General features: G+C 31.1%; 2 protein-coding genes across 2 annotated transcripts in view; one reads left to right on the top strand and one right to left on the bottom strand.

Annotated features, from left to right (window-relative positions):
• LOC108755539 overlaps window positions 1-4,016 on the bottom strand; it is a 13,918-nt gene extending 9,902 nt beyond the window's left edge. The window contains exon 1 of the mRNA XM_018498602.1: window positions 3,737-4,016. Within this exon, the coding sequence (XP_018354104.1) occupies window positions 3,737-3,919 (183 nt within the window). The 5' untranslated portion in view covers window positions 3,920-4,016. The remainder of the gene's footprint in view (window positions 1-3,736) is intronic.
• An 8,264-nt stretch (window positions 4,017-12,280) lies between these two features.
• On the top strand, window positions 12,281-16,957 carry LOC108755540 (facilitated trehalose transporter Tret1-like). The gene is made up of 3 exons (XM_018498604.1): window positions 12,281-12,591; window positions 14,932-15,808; window positions 16,351-16,957. The coding sequence occupies exons 1-3, from the start codon at window positions 12,432-12,434 to the stop codon at window positions 16,817-16,819; spliced, it is 1,506 nt and encodes a 501-aa protein (XP_018354106.1). The 5' UTR covers window positions 12,281-12,431; the 3' UTR covers window positions 16,820-16,957.
• The last annotated feature ends 8,304 nt before the right edge of the window (window positions 16,958-25,261 follow it).

The following is a 25,261-nucleotide window of genomic DNA, read 5'->3' as shown; positions in this document are numbered from 1 at the left end:
GAGATAAGATCCATATATTGGCCACATTTCACTTAGGCAATTAAAGCCTTTTGTTTCATATTTTGAGTGACTCTCTCCCTTCTTCATCAATTAATATATATCACTTATAACTATTCATTTGGGGTCCAAAAAAGGTTTTAGTTATCTTCGTCAAGATTGGACATATTCCAGATACTAGATAATTCGAAAAATCGAATAAAATCAATCCTACACAATACATGGTCATAACCGCGAACTTTAAACAGCTGTAGCACTCAAGGGACTCATTTTATAAAGTTGTGTATATGTGTGAAACTTTTTAATCCTTTTTTCTACAATCCTAACTAGGTCTTAATGCTGTTCAGCTGGGACCCAAACTGGACATAGTCCTTTGACTATGATTGATCAATATTTAAAACAACCACACTTGATCACAACTACACTTACGCAATTGTAGAATGGGCTTAAAAGAATATCCAAGCTTACTGAAACAATTATTGTGGAATAAACATTAATTAGCAATTTTGTACAATGAGTACGTTCTATTCTAACATAAATAAGAGCTTCGCGTATTCATGATCTTAAAAATTTTTCGATTGTATTAATATCTATTCTTTGTATGTTCAAACAATAAAATTTTTCAATTTGGCTTATTATTTAGGATAGTATATTTTAATTATTTACATATCATTTTTTGGATAAAATAATTTTAAGAAATATAAAATCTATTTTATTATTTGTATTGTTTTCAAGAAATTAGAACGATCTCAAGAATAAAATATCGCAATAAAATTGTTCTTAACTCTAAACTGCATTATTATTGAGCTGTTTCTGTCTGGAGAATGCGGAATTTTCCTCGAGTTTCTAGGACACGTTGTATGTCCGCTGACCTCCACACATTTTCACTTGTTCATTCGTTTACCTATACACTTAATGCGATTAGTAACGCCAGCCAAAACAGCTGCGGTTATTGTGTGTAAAGAAGAAAAGATGACATATCAATAATTCCCCTACATTTTATCCCCAATATTTTGTATATTATTTTGATTTATTTCGGAACTTGAAAAAAGTGAGAGTAAAAGATAAGAGTAAAGGAAACAGAATTATTTGAGGCTCTTAAGTAAGGCGTGAAAATCAAAATAATATTTCGTTTGGGTATAAGGTATAAAATACAAGTGGACACATTTTTCCTGCATTACAAAAGTCTCTCTCTCTCTCTCTCGGGGTAGGGTTTCCGATCTTCAATTCAAAGTTTCAATTTAATAAACACAGTGACAGACTTCTTTTTGGCGGGTATACAAATTTTCAATAGTGAAAAGAAGCGGCGTTGAAAGTGTTAACAGTACGGTAAAAGTACGGTAATTATTACTGCGACGTCGTTGGAAAGTCGCGAAAGGTAGATTGTATAATTCACATCTGTCGACACTATAGATTAGAAATATGCTATCTACAGTGCACTGCCAATGAGACAAAAATATTTGATATTCGTGATTATAATTGCATAATAAAATAATTATGGAAAATTAGGAGCTCCATTTTTTATGATTATTACTATTATAATGTTAGTAATATTAATTATATTTATGGTTCCATATACGTATGCATATATAAAAAAGTATAATATATATATTTGCCACCGAAAAAAATTATTATTATTTATAATCGTTTTCGGTGTCATTGCACTGAAAAATGTTCAATTGGATTAATTCTGATTAAAAATAGACGAAATGAAGAATTTTCTTGTTAAATATATTAATTCTAGTTAGGTTAATAACGGTATTGTGATTGATATAATCAGAATCTTCTAATTTGTCTATTTTTAATCGAACATTTTTCTTAATGTATATTTTTTGTATATACAAATATAATTATTGTTATTATTAATATCATTACTAATAGCAATAATAACTATAAAAATGGTATTTCTAACTTTAATTATATTTCCATGCAATATTATAATCACAAATATCAAACATTTTTCTTTTCAATACATATTCGTTAAAGCGCTCCATTGTCTTTAATACTTCTTTATTTTTTTTATTTTGAAATACTATCAATTTTTCATATCTAAAAGGATATTTATGAGATATAAAAACAATGCGTGTACGAGAATGATTGATTAGACGCGTTAAAGTAAGTTGATTTAAATTCGAACTTTCGTAATGAATTCTATACCGAAAAAGAACAGAGCAGTCCACTATAATTAAACATACATACTCTTTTTGGGATTTTCTGCTCTTTCTTTTTACGCAGAACTATAAAGTTTTGGATCATTCTGTAAAAAGGAAGGGCAAATCAAACCGGCGAATGGTAATTGCCGTGCAATCAAACATGCGAGTACGCAGTCTAGTGTTCATACGTCGGATTATGCGGTCATTTCCCGTGAAATTACAGTCGTAAGTCCGCTCTGACACGCGCACATAGTGCAGAAAAAGCGCGACTCGCATTTTCGCCGCATATTAAACGCCAAATACAGCCTGTCCAATCTTCATCTCATCTCATTTTCACGATAAACGTTTTTCTCGCGTTAAGAAGCCGGCAGGTTATCGCGTTTAGCTGCAAACGCGCTGCTAAATAGAGCGTACTTGGAGAACAAATCGAACTTTAAACAGCGTATTAACATCGTGTTGCGTGAATCACCATTGAGCCATACTTAGTTGACTTTCCACGTACAGCCCGTTTGATATTTTAACTCTATGAAAAGAAACGTAATTGTAAAATAATTTCTGATATTACGCGTGGATATATAATTATGATGTACAATGAGAGAAAAATTTTTGACGATTGTGACTATAATTGTATGGTAAAATAATGATAGTTAAGAGTTCCGTTTTCATAATTATATTATGCGATCTTATAATGTTACGTATAGTAGTATAATGTAATAATACTTGTATATTTGTAATTCTATATACCAAAAAGAATATATGGTTATCTCTGAAAACAACTACAAAATATTTTATTAAGCAATTATAGTCACAAATACCAAAAGCTTTTCTCTCAGTGTGTTATGCGATATTGGCCAATTATAGTCCTTCTTTTCTATAATAATTTTTCTTCTTCAATATTATAAAATTCCTTAGTATTTTAAATAAACAGACATATCGCAGGTTATCAGTGACTCACAGGCGACACGATGAGCGAATCACATAACATTGGCAAAGCACGGAACGTGTAAGAATGCGAATTAACAAATATATCGTAAGTCAATGTATATTAATGGCGAAAGTATGTTACCCTAAATAATAACGGCAATGCAAATAGCGGATGTAACGGAAAAAGAATAGGAACGCCGGATAGAAACAGTCCCTGGTTCACGCAACGCTACGCACGCACATAGGTATGTACATTACGACATAGATGCGTGGATGTTGTCGCACAAACCACACCGTTTCACGTTTCGGTTCACCGCAAAGATGTAATAGATTTATACGAAGAATCTGACAACCGCGGAGTTTCAACACTTGTTCTCGAGGAACGTCAACACGTTCGACGCGACGTTTTGAGTTCCCAGCGCCGCAAATATCCAGTCTGAAGAAATACGTTTCCCTCATCGTCGAGGAAATGCGTCTCTCTCTCTCTCTCTCTCTCTCTCTCTCTCTCTCTATTCCCCTCACCCTCTCCCATTGCAAAAGTTCGCACTCTCAAGACCGGATAAACGTCGTTTACAACCGATACCGTCGTCGCGTCGGCGTGACGAATGCGCTGACTCAAACGCTGACATCAAGACTTCAGACTCTCGTTTCTTCGCACATACCTTGTGTTTACGTCGATGTGGTCTAGAACGGCGCGTACCGGCGCCGAAGAGGAAATCATCTTTCAGCAAGTGCGCGTCGTGCGTCCTGCTCGCGTTTCTCGCTTTCGACGTGGTCCGCCGCTTCTTCTGGTTCACAATGTGCTTCTTCTTTTTATTTCTGAAGATCTTGCGAAAGATCTTCATACTGACTACTCGATGGACCGCGCGTGCGGACTATACTCGAACGCGACGCCAACGAAGCAATCACCACCGAGGACAATTATCCTTATATGAAAATAACGATGCGCGCAGTCGGTTGCATAAGATTAAGCACTGCAGGATTCTACACTGAGAGGAAAAAAATGAGAAAAAATTGCAATTACCATAATTTAATCATAATTTATAGTTACTTCCGGTGTTGACTATACGTACTTTTTTTTATAAATAATAAATATAATTATTTTTGTACTGTAAAAAATAGGTGTGGATTTAATACCATGCAAGGTTCTTTATATATTATACATTTATTTATACACTTAATAGTAGCGTATAAATAAATTCTTGCAGGTTTTTTTTCGATATATCTATTAATAATATATAAAAGAACGACGGAAGCATTTCAATCAAAGTATTTGCCTTTTGAATCTATCATTTCTTGCCATTCTTCAGCATACGGACGTCGCAGCAAAAGAATGCTTCATGATTTATTGTTCGCATTGAAATCTCCACTTTTAAGTTTTTCAAATTAATCTTGGCAAATTATTTCCGGCACAATATTGTCTTTATAAGTCTCACTAATTATTTTGATTGCTTCAGTCGCGGTTTTACCGCAACAAAAATAGTGTGAAACATTAAACTAAAAATATATTTAATTGTCTAACTGGGCACTGTTATATAGCTTACAAAATACAAGTTGGTTAATCTTACTATAATGAACAAATTAAAGCGCGGATATTTAAATAGACCGTAGATAGCACTGTCTAAACTTGACTTCGAGAACTTATTTAAACTGCACCTAACAATTTTCACCGTGCTATAAACACCAACATGATGTGAATTTAACACCATGGTTTACAACCCATCTTGGTTGTTTATTATCATGTCGGTGCAAAATTATATTTAACATTTATAGTATTAAATTACCCACACTCATTTTTTAGAGTGCATATAACAGTACGGAGATAATAAAAGCAGTAATAACTATAAAAATGAAGTAAACTATAATTAATAATTATTATACCATGCAATTATACATTATAAATACCAAACACTTTTCTCTCGGTGTACACATAGATTAACTTCATGATCGAGAATGATTGATAGAAGAGTTCACGTGAAAACTGCGCGCGGATACCGCGGGTATTCATGCACTCAAACGATGCGCGACAAACCCGCACTAAATCGTTGCCACCGACGACTTTACACGAAAGCCCATGACGTTACTCATTGCGATGCGCCATGTGCGACGGGGGCGGTTCATGGTTTATCGTCACGCAGACCAGATAGGCACAGAGAGTCAGGAATCCCCCGTGATTTCTTCCACGGTCCGGCCGCAACGTTCAATTGATCGATCGCGCGAAGCCCTACACGTCCGCCACGCTTCCGCGACGCGAAGAGTTTACTGCGTGAATACTCGCCGTTAATACACCGCACTAGCTCAATGACATACGTACTTGGAGCATTCGATCTCTAGCTAATCAGTGAAACTAAATGAAGCTAAGAAACTGTGCGACTAAAAGTCATTCTTTATGTATTCTCTTTTTTTTTTTTCTTCCAAATAAGCAACCTTGGCCGACAAGAGGGGATATATTCATGTTATATTAGAGACACGCATAATTTTTAATCAATTATAGTTATATTTAGATAAAGAGAAAAGGGAATATATAAAAATGAGGCTCCTTGTCACAGTTTCCTTTATCATAACTTTACGTTTTTTGTATACTCATTAATTAGAGGAAAAGACTTATGATACTTAATGATAGTAAAAAAAAAAAAAAAAAACTAAAGATGACAACTTTATATAAGTATATATAGAATTAATAAATACTTAATTGAATAAATTATTTTATTGTTATTGCGTGGGATAATTATAAAATAGTTTATTCAATTATATATATGTACATTAGTTTGTTCAACTATATACGCATCAATTCCACTTTTAAACCTTGTAGTTATCCTCTTTATATTATAATTGCTCCTATGATCTTCTCTGAATGCAGAGAAACTGAAAAACTATAAAATGCTTGATTTAGATTCAAGTATATACGTTATTGCGTCGACTGACAAATCAAGTTGCACGTTAATCGGTCTCTTCGTTCGCTTTAACGTGCATCTCTCTTCCCACGCGATATTTCCACCAGTAGATATTATTTCAGTGGTTTCTTATTATCAGGAAATACGATAAACGGCAAGTTGTGTTGCCTGTCCATATTTTTATCCTTTAAAGCATTCAAGATATTATTTACCTAAAAATCGAATTTATGTTCTTCGACTATTGTTCCATATATAGCAGAATATCGCAAAGAAATATTATATAATAAATATATCCTACAGATATTTTGTATATGCGTAATTTTCAAAAAATTCTTTTTTACTTTTTTATAAAAAGTTTTCTTCTCATACTCTGTATTTATTTCTTTCTTTCTTTACAGCGATATCTTCGAAGACAACCTTTTACGCGAGACAAAAGATCGCATTTACCTTGATTCTTGATTAATGAGGTCATCACACTTCCCACCGCATTGATATCGGTTACACCGGATGCACTGTTAAAGGACGTACGTATTGAACTCTGCGTGCGTGAGGAATAAAAACAAAGTACTTCCTCCGGAAGTTACTACCGAAAAACCTACGTCAACTTCGAGCTCAACTCAATTTTATCTCTTTCCGTTCAATTTCGAAAGATATGGTTTGTCATTTTAAATAAGCGTAGCTTTTCGAAGCTTCGTTCTTATTCGTTGGTATTATCTCAGTTAATAGTAGTAGTAATAGAGGAAAAATAGCATAATTTCTATATGTCTGAATCTAGTCAAAGAATCACCCAGCATTTCATCGCTAACTTGGATTACTGCTACTTTAAAATGTAAACTTCTGTATTGCAATCTAATGAGGACACAAATGGCGTCTATTGTAAACTGTATCATTTTAATCATTTTTACACAGCCTACTCTACATTCGTTGATAATGTTAAGATTTATTAATTAATCACACAAAATTGTTTGCAGAATTATATGATATGCCTAATCCTGCTCCTTACTTTGTGACCCACATTTTATGGTCCATATTTTTCGTACAAAAATTCGTACATATTTATTATACTTATATTATAATTTTTTTATCATTTTTTAATGATAGTTATATGTGCTATAGCAGAAAATTTAATATTCCAAGCCACTGTGTTTCAATAAATATTTTTCTAAAACTTTAATAATATTATTCCTATTTGCTTATTTCTACAACATAATTATACTTTTAAATACATCTAAGTACGATCTATATTCTGTACGAGATTCGTTTGTTACATTTTTTCATTGCAAAAAGCTTACTTTTCATTTTTGGAAAAATAAATAAATAATAAGTAGAAAAGTCAACTAATAAATTCATTTTAAATTATAGTTGCGTTTAACTTTGAAGATCATGAATTTCAGATTATAGTAAACTCTACCACATTGCAATAAAACGCAATAAAATATTTTCTGCAATCATTCTTCTTGCATCATTCAATCTTTGCTCTTTTACATTAATGATAAGCTCAATAAATTTTGTGTTTCGATAGTTTTAGAGAGAGTTTTAGACAGTTATATCTGGATACGTACGTAACAGGGAAGATTAACGTAAAGATAGATAAGGTGAGATATGTTTGCACAGCCTTCACATTTTAACTCTCGATATATCCACGAAAAATGCAAAAGAAAACTTTCATATTTTTACAACACATACACATAAAATATATCTGGATTGATGTGATAAAACGTATCAATTACGTTTTACAGATAAATAAGCAATTGTACTTTTACATTGAAAAAAGGGGGAAATCGCTGTAAGGGGGAAATATGTTGTACTCCTTAAAGTTTAAACAAAATTGTAACAAAATACAATATCTTAAATGCATAGCGTAATATTTATTTTTTTGACCTCCAACATTATACGATATGTTCATATTCAACATGTTGAACATGTTTTCATGATCATTTAAAAAATCCCCTAGCAATTCATTTTTAGATAGATCCCATGGACATGCGGAATACGCTATATATTTACAAATAAATATGTTTAGTAAATATTTAATTAGTTATTATAATATTTAAACAAATATTTATTAATTATTATATTTTTTAATTATTATTATTTTTAACTATGTATTGCCATTTCGCAAAATTAAAAACAAAGGCATCTAATGCAAAATAAAATTCACGAGATAAATGTAAATACGTAAGCAATGAGAATAAGTCGAGAGATTAAGTACTGAGACTCGAATTATTCCCGCAAAAATGTTAATAGCTAAGCTTTAAACTGATACGCTATCAATACAGATCTTCTTCGAATTAAAGAGCAATTATAATCTTATAACCTGCTTTTGTAATTTTAAACTCTAAGTTAAAAAATTTTTTTTAAATAACAATTAAACTACGTTAGGCTCTCACAAAGTAAATATAACTTAGTAATAAATTCAAGGAATGGAAGAATTACTTTTTCGTTATTTTTACAGTTACTTTTTATAATAATAAACACACAATTTGATAATGTTTTTACAATTTTTTATGATTGTAATGATGAAGTTACGCTAAGATTAGGAAAGTCACTTTAAAAAATAAATTGTCACCATTACGTGTAATTTTTTAAAAAAAGTAATAAGTAATGAGTGACGCTATAAAAGTTAAACTCTGTTACAAGTTACAAAAGTAACGAGTTACAAATTGCACGAGTTACAAAGTAATGAATTTTTTTAACCTGTCATAACTCCCTGTCACAACTCTGGTATTATATTATCATCATAACAAATTCGCAATGTTATTACCGTGATTATAATAAGATAACTCTCTCTCTAAGTAATTAAGTTACAGTAACTAGTTACTTCCATTTCCTAATAATAATGAGAGCCAATGAGAGCCAATACCGGTCGCATATATCATAAATGTAAATATAAATAAATTATACTAATAAATGTAATAAATTATTACAATTTCTTAGTATAATCTGTGATATAAAATAAACGTTTCAACCTTTCTTTTAGGTCATCTTAAGTGTAATTATTATAATAACAAAAGTATTGTAAATTACGTATTTATAATCATAATCCTTAATTGTGTGTGTTAATGTTAAGAGATTTTCCTTCTTTAATATCACAGTTTGACTGAATATGTTGCTTAAACTATCAATTTCAAGCTTACGTTTCACAGAAATACTGGAACGTCACATACAGGTTAGATGAACAAAGGATAATTGAATAACAATTTCTACTTTTAACGCGCGAGATGTAAATATGGTATTGCATCATTTACATACGCCAGTCTGTGCGTCAATGGCGACAAATATGGATCGTCTATAATGAAATAAGATAATGATGCGATATCTCATCGTCGACAACGCCCATCAGAAGTAGATATTGACACATTTATTATTACAAGTTATGCAGAGACTTATCTTTTTTTACTACACATTTACTCACTCGAATTTTCTTTTAGATATATTAAGCACTATCAACTTGCTATCTTGATAAAAGAAGAATATATATTGATAAAAGAAGAATATATATATATATATAACTTAATATCATTATAAACTGATAAATGAAATTAAAAATTACTTTATAAAATAAATTTTATTTATTTTATTAGATAGACGATTATTGCAATAACAAACGCGAGTATTTATTATCTATATAGTAGATTGTTTTCTTATATATAAATAATACTTATGTTTTTTTACTACTAACTCGGTAAGGCTTGAACTTGGAAAATATTTTCAAATATAAATGTGAATACGTATATATAAAATTTAAATTTTAAAATATTAAAATTAGTATTAAAACAACAAATATTGCTGTAATTTTGATTTAAAGACAAAGCAGAATACGTATCTTTAAAACATGCTCAATACTCTCAAGATTATGTATACATCTCCTCTTTAGCAAAGCTTTGTCTTGCGAAAGCGGACTGTCACGTTATAATTCCTAACACGTGTGCGTCTTAACTTGATATTTAGTTTTCATCTGATTATACTTCGCATGAGTAATAAGTATTCGTCTGACGATAAATTTGCAAAATAACAAATAATGAATACATTTCGTGTGTACACGCTAATTATAAAGACATAAACAAATATAAAGGTAAAAATTCTGCAAAATAAATGACTGTTTTTAAAAATAATATGTCATCATATGCTACAGAATATATTTACTTGCATTTAGAAAAAAATAACGAAATTAAGATTTCTAAATTTTTAATAAATAGCATATTTTTTGCATTTCTATTGTTTTCTTAAAAATCAATTCTACGCCATATACAATTATGTAAAAATTATATTAAATTTAATGTACCACAGCAGAGGTAAAAATTTAATACAATCGAAAAACGCGAAATATTCTCTCTCATAAATTTCAAGCTGCTAATATCTTAACAATTAGCAGAAAAAGTACAGAAATTCTTTAAACTCTTAAATAGTGACTTTCTAAACACAAGTGCGATTAGTTCTTCACTCACATATTTCTCTTTTCACCTCTCGCGAGTAAGGAATGTCTCTAATTTCACTTCTATTCACAAATATTTTCTCAAGATCATAAAACATGTTAAAGAGAAAAATATTTTTAACTTAAATATCGCTGACGTAAGGTTTTTTTTTACTAATATACGTGTTTCCAAAAATGGTAATATAATTGAAAAAAAGAATTTTTATGAAAAATAGGAAAGAATCCAAAATCTTTCTTATGCAATGCTTTACTTTCGAGAAAAATGATTTTATCTAAAAACCTATATATCAACTAAAAGTTTTCATACTTAATTAATTGCAATAATCTTCATAAAAATTCGCGTTATCCTTACCGTTTTTGTAAAAAGTATTTAAATAAAATTCGTTACCGTTACTAGTTATATTAATTTTAAAAAGTAACGCGTTACCGTTATTCAGAAAGTAACGATTTGTTATTTTCTTGTAATTTTAAAGTGAGATATTAGATATAAAAATTACATTATTTAATAATCAATATATAATATTAATTGTAAGTGTATTCATTGAGCTTCGATTATTTTCGGACTTGTAACACAATCAAATAAAAAAATGATATTCTACCCCCCCTCCCCCACAAATTAAATTAAATTTTTAATGCTAGCTTCAAATCTGTAAAAATTATTACTTCGATTTTTCATTATTACTCCAATTTAAACTGAATAATGAAACCATAAAATTCATATAGAAGATAACTGCTACTTAAGATAAATATGTTTGCTAGAACATCTACGTTTAAGTGACGCGCGCGCGCGCGTGTGTGTGTATATATTAGGTTGAGTAAAAAGTCATCGCGTATTTTTTAGCTCAAAATTGTATATACAATATCTTCGTCAATAATGAATGAAATTCAAATTTAAAAAAAGGGGGTTTTAAAGCTTGAAATCTCTACTTTTAAAAGCTTATCACATTTTTTAAGTTTATATGAGTTTGATAATTTTTACATACCAAAAACTACGAGCTGAAAAAGACGAAAAATTTTCTTCTCACTTTGTGGATTTGTAACGTGTCCAAAACGAATTTGAGAAAATTTTCGATTACCTATCGTGAAAGCTTGATACTTTCCCTACAAAATCGTTTTTTTTAAATATTCCTACGACTTTTGATTACTGAGTTATCGCGGATTAAATAAAAGAATTATTTTGACTTTAATTGCTCATAACTCCATTAAAAATTGTCGTATCGTATAATTTAAAAAAGAGATTTTTAAAGCTGAAACTTTACTCTATTAAGATATATTTATATTGTTGGTAAGAAAGTAATTGCGGTTTTTACTGATAGATGTCTTTTAAAAAAACGCGATGACTTTTTACTTAACCTAATATAAACGCATATATATGTATATATAAACGCAGATTGCAGAGAAAAACAAAAGCTCAGCATTACAGATTCATTTAAGATTGACAGATTCTTATTTTTAAGCCATGTCGATTTTAAGTCATATCATTTTTCGCACGCGGCACATAAAATATCTGCGGTATCCAACGATATATAGACCAAGCATTCCCATGTTTTTTAGTGGTGGGGGTTGAAGCCGGAAATTGACAGTTTATCTGGTGTTTTAGGACCCATGCTATTTCACTCCATCGCACTGCTCCCATCACAATAAAAAGAGACATCATGGGTCCTAAACGCTACATAAACTGTCAATTTCCGGCTTCAAGCTACGGAACAGAATGTGGTCTATATATATGTCGTTGGCGGCATCCCTAACAATCGCGAATGATACGCGGGTGGTATCGAGCGCTTTTCTGGGAACGATGAAGTGATAAGCGTTTGTTCGAGATATAAATTGATGAAGCGATATATATATACGCGCATCGATGTAACGAGTGGGCCAAAGAACGGGTGAAGCGTGATATCGAACGTGATTTTTATCTTTACCTATTTCGTGACAGTTTATTATTATATTCGTGATAAACTAATTTCTTCGCGACGAGGATCATTCCTTTTAGTCTTTGTCTTCATCAATTAATTCCATTTCCTCCTGACGATGGACACCAGTACGACGGCACGGATCAATGATGCAATTTCGAAATCTCTTCTGGTTACTTTATCGGATAAAGAAGAGCCTCACGTGTCACAAGAATCAAATAATTCGGACTCTTTCAGCAAGGGAGAAAAGCGCTTTCAGTTTTTAGTCACTTTGTGCGGTGAGTAAGAAAAGGCGAATGTTGTTTTACATATGAGAAAATTTACATAGTAGATCTTTAACTCAATATCGATACATACTTTCAATATCCTTACAGAAATTTAATAGTGACTGATGAATTATTTATTAAACACTGAACAAAAGTATTTTTAATACTCAAAATAATTAATCACTATTTTTCAATATTAGTTAGTCAGTATTAAATTAAATTTCTGTAAAGATACATATTGACACGTGTTTCTTTGCCATATCTGTTAACATAAAGTATTCTTGGCATTATTATTATTATATTATTAATTATTATTCAATATTACGTTTATAACGCGTCTTAATTGACATCCCCTTCATATTCCTTAAATTAAAAGAGATGGACTGCAACCTGCGATAAATAAAGCTCGAGTTAAATACTTTGAATTATGGACATAACCTCTATTGTGAGCTAATGATGATAAAACTGTCTCTATTGAAGAAAGGAAAAGTAATTCTGTCTTTTTATAAGTAATATAAATTATACTCTATTATACTCGCAATAAAATTATATTCATTTCTATTCATTTCTAATCAGTCAAATTAGTGCTTTATTAAAAGAGACATCATGTTATGGTATGTCAAAATCAATTATTGAAACTCGAAATCTTTATTTATAGAGTAAAAATTACATTTAAGAGACGAGAAATATTAATCAATGTCCTACTTAGAATAAAAATTAGACGAAAGAGAGATATTGCTTTATCATACCAACGATAATTATATATCGTATAATTTATAAAATTTTCATCATAAAATATATACGGAATTCAATGTAATTAAAAATAACGCTAATTTATGATTCACGTTATATTTGATTAAAATTGTAACATCTGTTCAATTTCAAAACTAATTGTAATTCATTTTGCGTTAGCTTTTATTATATAAAATATGATTTTATGTCTAATATTTGGATATTATAATGTTTTGCATATTATAGTGTGTGATTAAAGAGAGATTCAATATGCTATAATAGGAGTCAATAATGTGTATAAGATAATATGTATTTTCTTATCAAACATCTGATAAACTGACAACGAATTTTAAGTAGTCAAATTGTAAAGTTATTTAGTTGTAAAGTTATAATAAATAAAATAAAAATAAGGCTTGTTACATTGCATAGCGATAAAATACAATATTTAAACCACCGTATAACTAAGCAAAAAAAAAATGTTAGAAAATAATTATAACATATTTTGTTTCATATTTCTATTCAATTTAATTCGTTTTAACTTCATGAAGTCTTCATCAGTTCAAAATTTATACATTATGTGTACATACTATATATACAGGCTAGTAACTAGAAAAAACGTTAAAAATTAAAAAAAAGTTAAAAAGTTAATAACTTTCAACTTAATTAATTTTAAATGTATTACTTTTTAACTTAATTTTAACTTTTATTAAGTTAATTTTTTGTTCCTTCAACTTTTAATTTAATTCAATTAATTTTATAAGTAATTAACTTTAACTTAATTTAGTTTAAAAAGAACATTAACTTACCCAAGCCTGGTTATAGGTATACATATATATCATATCACTGTATTCGCGATAAGTAAAAAAAGAACGCGATAACAACTAAAGTAAATTAAAATGGAATTTTATTGTTACACTTTCTATAAAATGTTGTTAAATTAAAAGTGCGGAGAATATAAATACTAGCCTGCCCTTATATATAAATGTCCGAAGAAACTCAATTATTTAACTAATAATAAGATCAATCAGTGACTGAAATCAAACTCCTCTCATATTGCATAACATATGTATGCGTAATGTAGTCGACAGGTTGTCTCGCGGTGATATCGATATTATCTATCTATAACAATTAAAGTGGTCGACTTTTAGACTTGCCTACAATTGAATCAGCAACTTATCCGTAGCTACAATATTTATCACGAGAAACTTGTGTGTGATCCTCACGTGGTTATCTTATTCCTACGGAATTTGATAAATGAATAAACAAGAGATTTGTCGTGATGAAACTTCTGTGCATTATTCTTCCACTATCATTATGTAATGCCCCACTTTATTCGAGAAATATACAAACGCATTTTGAAGAGACGTTTAAAATACGGATCTCTAAATATCTTTATGACATCCTTTAGATTTGTTAATTTAAATATGAGTAATCGAAATGAGATGTTTTTTAAAGACGTTTTTTAGTATTATTTTGATCTTGAATAATTTAAATCAACAATTTTCGACGTCCTCTTTCTTTTAATTGACAAAAATCTCGCGTATTGAAAGCAATAATTCTCTTAAATTAAAAAAAAAAAAATCTTTCTTCCAACAATGAAAGCATGCTGTTAATGTGTAGCCGCGCTAGGTGGCATGCAGGCCGGTATAACGCTTGGTTGGACGTCGCCGATCCTGCCATATCTCATATCAGCGGAATCCTTCCTTCCGGAACTGTCCGAGGATCAGATCTCGTGGATAACGTCCTTGTTGGCGCTGGGTGCCATCGTGGGTGCCGTGCCGACTGGTAAAATCGCTGATCGAATCGGTCGGAAGTGGGCCATCTTTTTAACAGCTGTGCCGTTTGCTATATGCTGGCTCACCCTGTTCGCGATTAGGAACATCAACAGTATATATGTCGCCCGGTTCATCGGTGGGATCGGTGCCGGGGCGGCCTGTGTCCTCGTACCAGTCTACGTCGGCGAAATCGCCCAGCCATCGATTCGTGGTGCCTTAGGTGCTTTATTTCCCTTGTTCTTTTCCTTGGGAATCATGTTTGCATACGTGGTGGGCGCATACTGCTCCTATGTAATCTTTAATCTTGCCTGTTGTGCCATTCTGGTGCCCTTCGTCTTGGGCGTGCCCTTTATGCCGGAATCGCCAATGTGGCTGGTACACAAGAATCGTAAGATCCAGGCCATCAAGGTGCTAACGATCTTGCGGGGACCGCATTACGATGTCACGGAAGAGATAGCTGTTCTTCAAGATGACGTTAACAGGATGGAGAACTTGTCGGGCGGCCTCAAAGATCTCGTTGGGACCAAAGCCGGACGTAGGGCTGCTGTCACCTGCGTGGGACTCATGTTCTTCCAGCAACTGTGCGGCATAGACGCGATTCTATTCTATACGGTCAATATCTTCCAGGCGGCGAACAGTACGATCGACCCTTTCTTAGCGACCATCATTATTGGGTTCACTGAAGTCGTAATGACGATATTTGTCGCTATCGTAATCGACAGGTAAGATATGATATTCGAAAATCGGTTTAGAACTTTTGTGAATCTCTTTAAATTCTTGGAATTAATGTAGCAATCTTCAAATTACATAATGATATGCAAAAGTAACTATAATTAAAAATATAAAAAAAGATGTTAAAATCCTTGGATTTCTATTTTAATAAATATATAGAAATTGTATTTCTCATGTCATATACATATTATATACTATTTTATTAATTGAAACAATAAACTTTTTAATTAAAAAAGAAAAGATTTTTCATCTTATTGATAACTTAAACGAAAAAAATTATATAAGTTTTTTGTTCTCCCAAAAAATTTAGGTGGAAATAACGATTTTAGCCAATGAGCTTATACATATATCTTTCATCTTATTTTCTTCTTCTTCTGCTTACATTACGAAGTAGGTATCGAGTTATCTTATTCAATTCTAAACTTCAAATTTAAGAAATGAATGAAAACATCTCATGAATTTTTCCAAATATCTTAAAATTAAATGTAGTAGCAATCTGGTTGTAAATCGATTTCGCTTCTTCTTTCTTCAGATTTGGTCGAAAGCCGCTGCTGATAATATCCGGCACAATGATGACCATTTGTCTAAGCGTCTTGGGTTACTACTTCAAGCTCAAGGATGGAGGAAATGACATGAGCACCTTTGGCTGGCTGCCACTGACCAGCCTCGCTCTCTTCAACATTGTCTTTTCAATCGGTTACGGGTCCGTGCCATTCACGATAATAAGCGAGATATTTCCGCCGGAAACCAAGGGTGTTGCCAGTAGCATGTCTATAGTAGTGCACTGGAGCTTAGTATTCGCCGTCACCAAGCTGTTCCCGACCATGAAGTGCAGGATAGGCCAGGCCATGACCTTCTGGACCTTCTCATGCTTCACTGCCGCGTCCGCGGTTTTTTCGTACTTCGTAGTGCCGGAGACGAAGGGCAAGACATTGCAGGAGATACAGAGCAAGCTCAAACGGCAAAAATCAAAAACGGAATGTCAAGTCGAACCGGTCTGAAAATACCGACATCTTGTATTTGCGGTATTTTCATCTTGTCGCACTTTTGCAGCGCCGAAATTAAGTCGGCAAAGGTCGAAACGCTAAAGTCCTAATAGCTGGTGAAGGAAAGAAAATGAGAGAATGAGAGAGAATAAGAGAGAATGAGAGAGAATGAGAGAGAGAGAGAGAGAGAGAGAGAGAGAGAGAGAGAGGTGTTGTATATTTTTTCTTTTTTATAAGAATATGTTTATCATAAACGAATATTAATTCCACTTTTTGTGTAATTATTGTACGATGAACGAGTTTCAAATGTTGTACACAGTTACTGATGTGTAAGTATATCTGCGCAACACTTTTTTATGTATATACACTTGAAAGATTAAAATTGTAAAAAATAAAATACAAATGTCTTTTTATAGAAACTTAATTTCATTAAAGTTAATCAAAAATTATTTATAAAATGTTATTATCCTGGTGAACATTTTTCTTAGAATTCTTCAATTTTCCAGAATTTTTATATAAATTTCAGGGAGTCCCCAAAATTCTACATAATTATATTATTTTTGAAAAAATTGCTCAAATTTTTATTTTGGAATACTTTTCAGATGCTAAGAAAGCTTATATTTTTCAATAAAAAAATTTTTAATATTTTTATATGTTGGATAATCTTGTTATTCTGGGAAAATATTTCAAGCGTTTTATAATTACGTATAGTAATTAATATTAAGTTATTTCTTCATTAAATTAACAAATTTTTTTGTGTCACAAACAATGTTACCGACAAACTAACATCCAAGTTAAAGTGAATTCCATTCACTGGATGTCACGCGCTACACGTTTGTCATGAGAAATACAAATACATTGAGAAATAAGAAGAGACAAAGTAAAGAATGTTATATTTTCTTTTTCGTGCCAATCGCAAATCGTGCATAGAAAAATGTACCTGTTTTCTATCTTTCCTTGATATTGTCAATTAACAATACAACAAATGATAATGCAACAAACTCGTTTCACGTTATTCAATAGCATTTACCTTTCTTATCGAGTCACGGTAACAGAAGTCAACAAATATTTGCATCTCTTGAAATTCGCAAAGACAAGCTTCAAAACGATCGTTAATTTCATTATTCATTTATATTATTTTATATGCAAGTTTCGATTTAACTGAATTCTTAATTAAATTCCATAGCTTATTTTGAGAGTTCGACTATTCCGATTTGTTTATTCACAGTAAAAAAACATTTTGTATTTGTGTTAAACCGGTCTTTACTAAAATTTATATTAAATGTTTATCTGAATGTTAATTTAACCTAATTATTATTTTTTAATATTTTATGTTAAATTAATATTTAACATTTATTAGTATTAAAATAACAAATTTATAAGTAAACAAATAAAACAAAGATCATATATTTTAAAAGTATAAATTCTAAAATAAAAAATAAATGTACGTGTTAATTTAAGATTTTAGAAACGTTGACTTCATTGAACAAATATGTTTCCACAATTTACTTCCAAATTATATCGAAGTGTTACATTCTTGTGTCAATTTTTACGTAATGTTTCTAGCACTTTCTAACATTCAAATTTATCTCATGTAATATTAATACAAAAATTTGGATGGACTGTTTAGAATACGTGAGATGTGTTAAATTTAATATAAATTTTTCAATTGGTTTTTTCCTAACTTAATTAATTTATAAACTCGCGTTTCTTTATTTCTGATAATTGTTAAAAAAAATCCCTGATTTTTATAAATTAAATCGCCACAAACAAATTCTCATCGATTTTTATTAAATCCACTTGTCTTCTACCGTCGCTACTTGTTGCAGCAGCAGAGTATAACAAGTGGTATAAAAGGCAATTCGGTCACCAGCAGAGATATTACGTTAAGTTTCACAATAGGGGATTACTATTTGATTTAAGTTAGGTACCAAGTATAATGAGGTAAAAGGAGTCCTATTCCCCGCGTGCGTTCTTCGGAAGTGCTTACAATAGAGAAATCCTGTTTGTGACGAGATTTGCTTTTCGCAGTAGCGTGTGCTTTACCTTGATATCAACTTTAACATCATTACATCGCCTTATTTGATGCAAATCATTTAAGAGAAAAATTTAAGGGAAAAATTTCTGATTGAAAAACGAATGAAGGAGATCCTAATCATATCAATCAGAATTCTAGTTATCTGATTATCTCAACTGGATTATCATAATCTGATTATCTGAATTAGAATTTTAATTGATATACGGAAAAAATGATACTAAAACATGTAACAATTTAATTTAGATACAAATCTGATAATAATTTATTGGACTATCAAAATTATTATGTAGAATTCAAACATGATGAGCAATACTACAAAAAGGTTTAACATTCTATCAACCAGTATAGGTAATTATTCTGATAATCTAACAAATTTTATTTTCAGATCTAATTAAATGTTTAGATACTTTAACAAAAATCATTCTTTCCGTGTATGATCAAAATCTGGTTTGTTCATCTTCAACCAGAAATTTTTTCCAGGGTCATTTCTGTATTTCTATCTCTTTCCGTTATTACAATTGTGAAACGAAGCAAATCACAATCTTCTTAAGAGCTATGCAGCGAGTTGAAAAATTGCACGTGCAAAATTTACCTAGAAATTTCTCGACTAGATCAAAGCGAATATTTCTTTAAAATTCTCATTGCACTATATTCCTTTTATATCCTTTTATTAAACACAATAATTAAGCGTTTCGCGCATGTTAAAATCTTATTTAAATAAAGTTCCGATTTTATTTTAACATAATTCTGATTACAATGCTTTAATTCCAATCTTTACATCAATAGAAACTGGAAACTTCTTTATCAAGTTTAATATTCAAATTTTAAAAACTGCAGCAACAAACGACGTCCAGATACATCTTTGCAGCGAGATAAATATTCAGTTTTTTTTACAAGAAATATTTATATTACTCATCAAAAAATTATATTACTCATCGAAATACGCATCGATTAATAACAATATTAATCAAGCATACGCGTGTACGCTTTCATGCAATCATCAATAAAAAAGGGTATAACGTAAATAATTCTGTGCGTTACATATAGGCACCACGCTACCACTGGAAAGAATACAAAATCCTTTATGAAGACATAAATAAATGAGCAGCCATCACCACTTGCTGAGAGATGAGAAGTTTGCGGTGCTATAAATCCTAAGTAGGACTCAGTTTCCGGAGGTTTCAACAACTTATCCTTCATAAGTCCCGCTGATGACGTTCCACATTGTGGAGTTTCGTCGTCCCTTTCCACTGTCTCCGAAGACTATTATGGCGCGAGAGGTGGTTGAAAGAGAAGTTGTAATCACATGCTGTAAGGACGGTTGGACACGTAAGAATGATGTGAAAAGCAATATCCGGCATATCCGTCTTTCCATCTCTTTAACGACAAGCTTTTTAATTGTTGTTATAAAAATGCTTCAATCGTCTCGTAATATATTTATTGAGAAAATAGTATGCGATTTGTCAAAGCTCTTTTATATATCTGCAATTTTCCAGTAAATGTCTTGTTTGACATAAAGAATATTTCGAAGGTTTTTTTTCCTTGATAATCAATAGGCTGTGAAATATTTTTTTTTCGCAATATATTATACGTTCTCTCGTCTTTTTTTAAATATAATACAAATAAACTTTTCGTTTCAACATAGAACTTCGATACTTTCATGTTTATAAAAAGTTCTACTTGTGATTATCGTGTGATACATTTAAGTTACGTGTAGATATGATATAAATCAATATATATTCTATTATAATAAATTAGAAGAATGAAATAGAATTTATACATTTATATCGCGTTTAATTAATCCACGAAAATCGTCTTATAAACATGGAATAGTATTTTGTCCTCGATCTAAATTCCTCTGAATATTATAAATCAAGGATCAGGTGTATTTCACAATTCATTGTTGCAATTACATTCTTGCACGAATGGAAAACTGTAAACAATGCTGGTCACACATATGTCGCGAAAACGATGTATTGCCGTGTCATATCTTACATCAGTAGCTTATATCTCATAAGAAATATTACGAAGCATCATGCCTTGGGACAAGGTTTTGTTCAAACCATGCATCAAGATGCATATTCAGGGGCGCACAGCTGTTACATACAATCTTCTAGTATCATGACAAAGCTACAGAGATTTTCTCGAATCTCGCATACTAATGACTTGTCCGCCCCTTCCTGACAAAAGCGCAAGAAAAAATATATTTGCGTTCCGCAACAATTCTAATCTTAAAAATAGAAATGCTACACATGGGGTTATATACAGTAAAAATATTTTGTATTTATGTAAAAATGGATCCTTGTTAATTAAAATTTTTGTGTTGAATTTTTAACGGTATCTGATGGTTAATTTAACATAACGTGAATTACATTCTTTGAATATTTTATTCAACTGATTTAACTTTATTTAACATTTGATATTAAAATAATATAAGTTATGAATAAGTGAGTAACTAACAAAAATAATGTAGTTTCAAAATGTAAATTATGAACAATATGTAAAAAATGAGGCCAACAACGAACAAATAAGGTGTTAAAAGAAAATTAATTTATTAATCTGATACAACATAATACATCATAAAAATGTTTGATGAAAAGTGACATTTTCATAACTCCAGAATAAAATTAGTTATTTTTTTACTTCTTTGGCTGCTAAATACGAATTTGTCTTCAAAATTATACTATCATATCACAATTTAGATAAATTTGTAATTAAAATTATAAAAGGGTTATTTTTACATTTTTTGTCCAAAAAATTATGAGAAATCAGTAGTCTCGTTTTTATTTTTTTTGTCAAACAATATAATTAGGGTATTGAATATTTCGACTGCACGGAATCTTTTCAGCGCGCGCAGTAAAAACTTCTTTCAATTTAAATGAAGTATTATGTGAAACATGACGCATACAGAAATGATGAAGAAATATAATATTTGCAATCGATCGTATATGAATAGGGATTAATGATAAAAGGCCAGCACGAAAATTAGAAATACATTTAGCAAATACAAACCTCATATAGATCTAGATACTAATAAATTACTGATCAAAGGTAAACATATATAAATATTGTATAAACGTGTATAAATATTGTCAAACTTCAAAACTAATAAATAAAAAAACATCTACAGTCGATTCTTCGTTTCGGGGCGAAAATGAGTTAATAATAGATTAGTCAAAGATAGATATCGAGTTGTCATAAAAAAGAGCTATTAATTAAGGACAGGTCGGCGAATAAAAAGAAGTATGTTTTTAGTAATTTTAGCTTATTGTGTATATTTTTAAGATATAGTTGAAGTGGATATTTCTTTCAATTTGTTTATTATTTCTCGATCAAGTTCGCATTATCAAACATGAAATTGTGAATTCTAGGATAAATGAATAAAAGTTGTAAATTTATATGTCTGTTGATTTAACATATTCTAAATGTTAATTTGATTGAAGAAATATGCTTCCACAATTTTTGCTTAAAAATTGTGTCAGTATATTTTTCATATTAATTTTTTATAAAATATATTTGTTATTAACATATCCATCTTATGTTAAAATTTAAATTAGTATAAAAATTTGGATGCATTTAAGACACGTAAATTAAATTTAGCACGAATTTCCAACTGTGTATTTTATACTTCATAAACATTGTAGATTTACTTTTTTGCAAATTGAAGCAAAAATAAGCTGACATTTCGAAACAGCTCGGATACGATTTGGGAGATATTTAGAGAGAAAATTGTACATAAATGAATGTGACGTACCATGAAAATGATTGTGTACTAATTGCTTGCAATGCAACAGCTGCATTTGATTGCAGGAATTTGTAATGATTGCAAATTACTTCCTTTCCTATGTGTTACTTTCTTTACCATTAGTATATATGTACTATTTAAAAAAAAAAAAAAAATCAATGTGACGACACTTCGATGTCGCAATGATCGCAAATCATTTTACGACTATAACTATTAATTATTTTAAACAATCTGAAAAAGCTTTCATTCAATAAAATTTTCACACAATTAACATATAAAAAAATCGTAACATTTACTCGACACAATTTCAATTACCCTACCTAGCTCTTGAGCTAGAAGGGAAACTTATTGCAAGATCGCTCGCGGAACGATAGTACCTTTATCTTATACTCGTGGGAATGTACGTCCGGATACTTTCTGAGAGTACTATCCCAATAAGTTCTAGAATTCGTGTGGCGCAGTCTGAGAGAAAAAAAATATATATCTCCAAAACCATACATTCATGAATCACAAACATTATTAGCCATATCGTGCAAAAAGGATGCACATTTTAATCATCTGTCTAATTAACCATCGTTACTATAAGTTACTATAACTTAGGATCGAGGGCGACCCCAAAATAATATTGTTCGAAATGTAAATGACAAAACTAATATGTCACTAATGTCACAATGATGAAATATTAACATGGATTTTCTGCTTTAAATTATATAGTTGGATATCGAGAATTCGGTTAGGAAAATTCATCTTTAGCTTCAAGGAGCAGATGGAAGCTGGTGCAAAACAGCATATCTTATATATTATCGGCGCGCTTAAAATTCTATCTGCGTAGGTCATATTTCATCGTTTAAATTTAATTTCACTTTAATTGGCGTATTAATATTCCTCGGATATCACTTAGCATCGCGAACTAATTATTTCCATTTCAATTTAAAAGAAAAAAGGAATAATTTAATAAGAAGGGATGTGTAACCTGATTTTCAAAAAATTGGAAGAGAACTTATTGGCAGAGACTTTGTATTTCTCGTGGGATTAAGAAACGACTTGGTACTACAACATTAACTATTCAGTCGCCATTAAAATATCGAAATAAATAGGGGAATATATAATATATATAATATTTTCGAAAAAATTTGAACATAAGTTTATTACAATCCTAAAATTTTGAATATATAATTAGCAACACTAAGTATTAATATCAATTAATTAATAACATTAAATAAGATTTTACTATTTATTTACGCCTTAGTTAATAAAAATTTAATAAAAATAATAATTTAAAATAAATAATGGACTATTGATAAAAAATTTGAACATAATACAATAAAACCGGTAAAATATAATACAATAAAAATAATAAAAATCTTTTAATGCTTTAATATTATTTATTAGTTCTATGTGTCTTCTTAAGTTTCTGCTAACTTTTTTATTTATCAAGCTTTTTTATTTCGCTGTTTCTTTAATATATATTTCTGTTTTTAATTATTACTGTTTATAGAATTTTCACGTTTTAAAACGTGACAGATTGCACAAAAATCTATTAAATTAATGATGCTATTATATTGCGGTATAACAATACGTTTCTTTACTTCACTAATATATCTACTGTTTCACTATACTTAATTATACCTGTATTTAACTTTCTGTCAGCATAAAACCGTCGTTTGAATTAATCACAGTTGCTGATTCCTACTTTATCCGAGAACTTATTACAATTATTATGAAAAGTTGAAAAAGTAACGTTCTCCGATTTGCTTAATGTACAACTTATAATCAGATTATAATTGTAGCTTAAATTTCCGCAAGCAAAAGTTTCAGATTGATTGAAATTTTCATCTTAATTCTCAATTTTCATATATCATTAATCAGACACGAAATCGTTGACGTTTCTAGGTAACATCGTAATGAGGGTTTATCAATATCGGTGTACATAATAAAAACTCCGTTTAAATTTACGTCAAAAGAAAGTTGCGCCGACAAACTTCTCATTCAAAGTACCCGCCTTTATTAGTAAGAAGATAAAAGAAAAATTTATCGGTTATTAAAAAAATCTTGGTATCCCTCAGTATCGTGTAACGCCGCAAAGAATCCGTGACCACAATTTGCCTTTATTAGCTCTGAGATAAGAAAGCCGTTTAAACTTAATCATCCGCAAGCCGATCGCAGCCTTCAGCTAAATCGATGTTGTTAACGGAAATCCGTTATCCCCGAATAGCGTTCGCCGTTATCGCGAGTTTCCCTGTATCGTAAGAACGATAATCGCGTAAGGACGAGAATTATACGTCAGCTGCGGAAGGGAGAGAGCCGGTTTCGCCGTTTCACCATATTAACCCGATTCTCATCCGGCGGAATCTGGTGTCGATTGGCGAATTAATTACCGCGCGTGTCCTGCGGAACGGGGGTACCATTCGCTCGCTGTCGATCCGCCTGTTTGCCGTATCCTGCTCACTACGACCTCCGCCACCGCCACCGTCACCACCTTCACCGCCATCACTTGCACGAGGGGATGGGGTTGGTTGCGCTCGTTGTGGATGCCACGGGTGGGAGTTAGCGTCAGTGGCAGTGGTGGATGTTCGTGCAGGTACGCGGTACCCCCCACGACTATTGCCGCCGTCGCCGCTGCCGCCGCCGCCGCCGCCACCACCACCACCACTACCACCACCACTACCACCAG

Source organism: Trachymyrmex septentrionalis, unplaced genomic scaffold (assembly GCF_001594115.1).
Source record: "Trachymyrmex septentrionalis isolate Tsep2-gDNA-1 unplaced genomic scaffold, Tsep1.0 scaffold88, whole genome shotgun sequence".
NCBI lineage: Eukaryota > Metazoa > Arthropoda > Insecta > Hymenoptera > Formicidae > Trachymyrmex > Trachymyrmex septentrionalis.
This window is presented reverse-complemented; position numbering and strand designations above follow the sequence as displayed.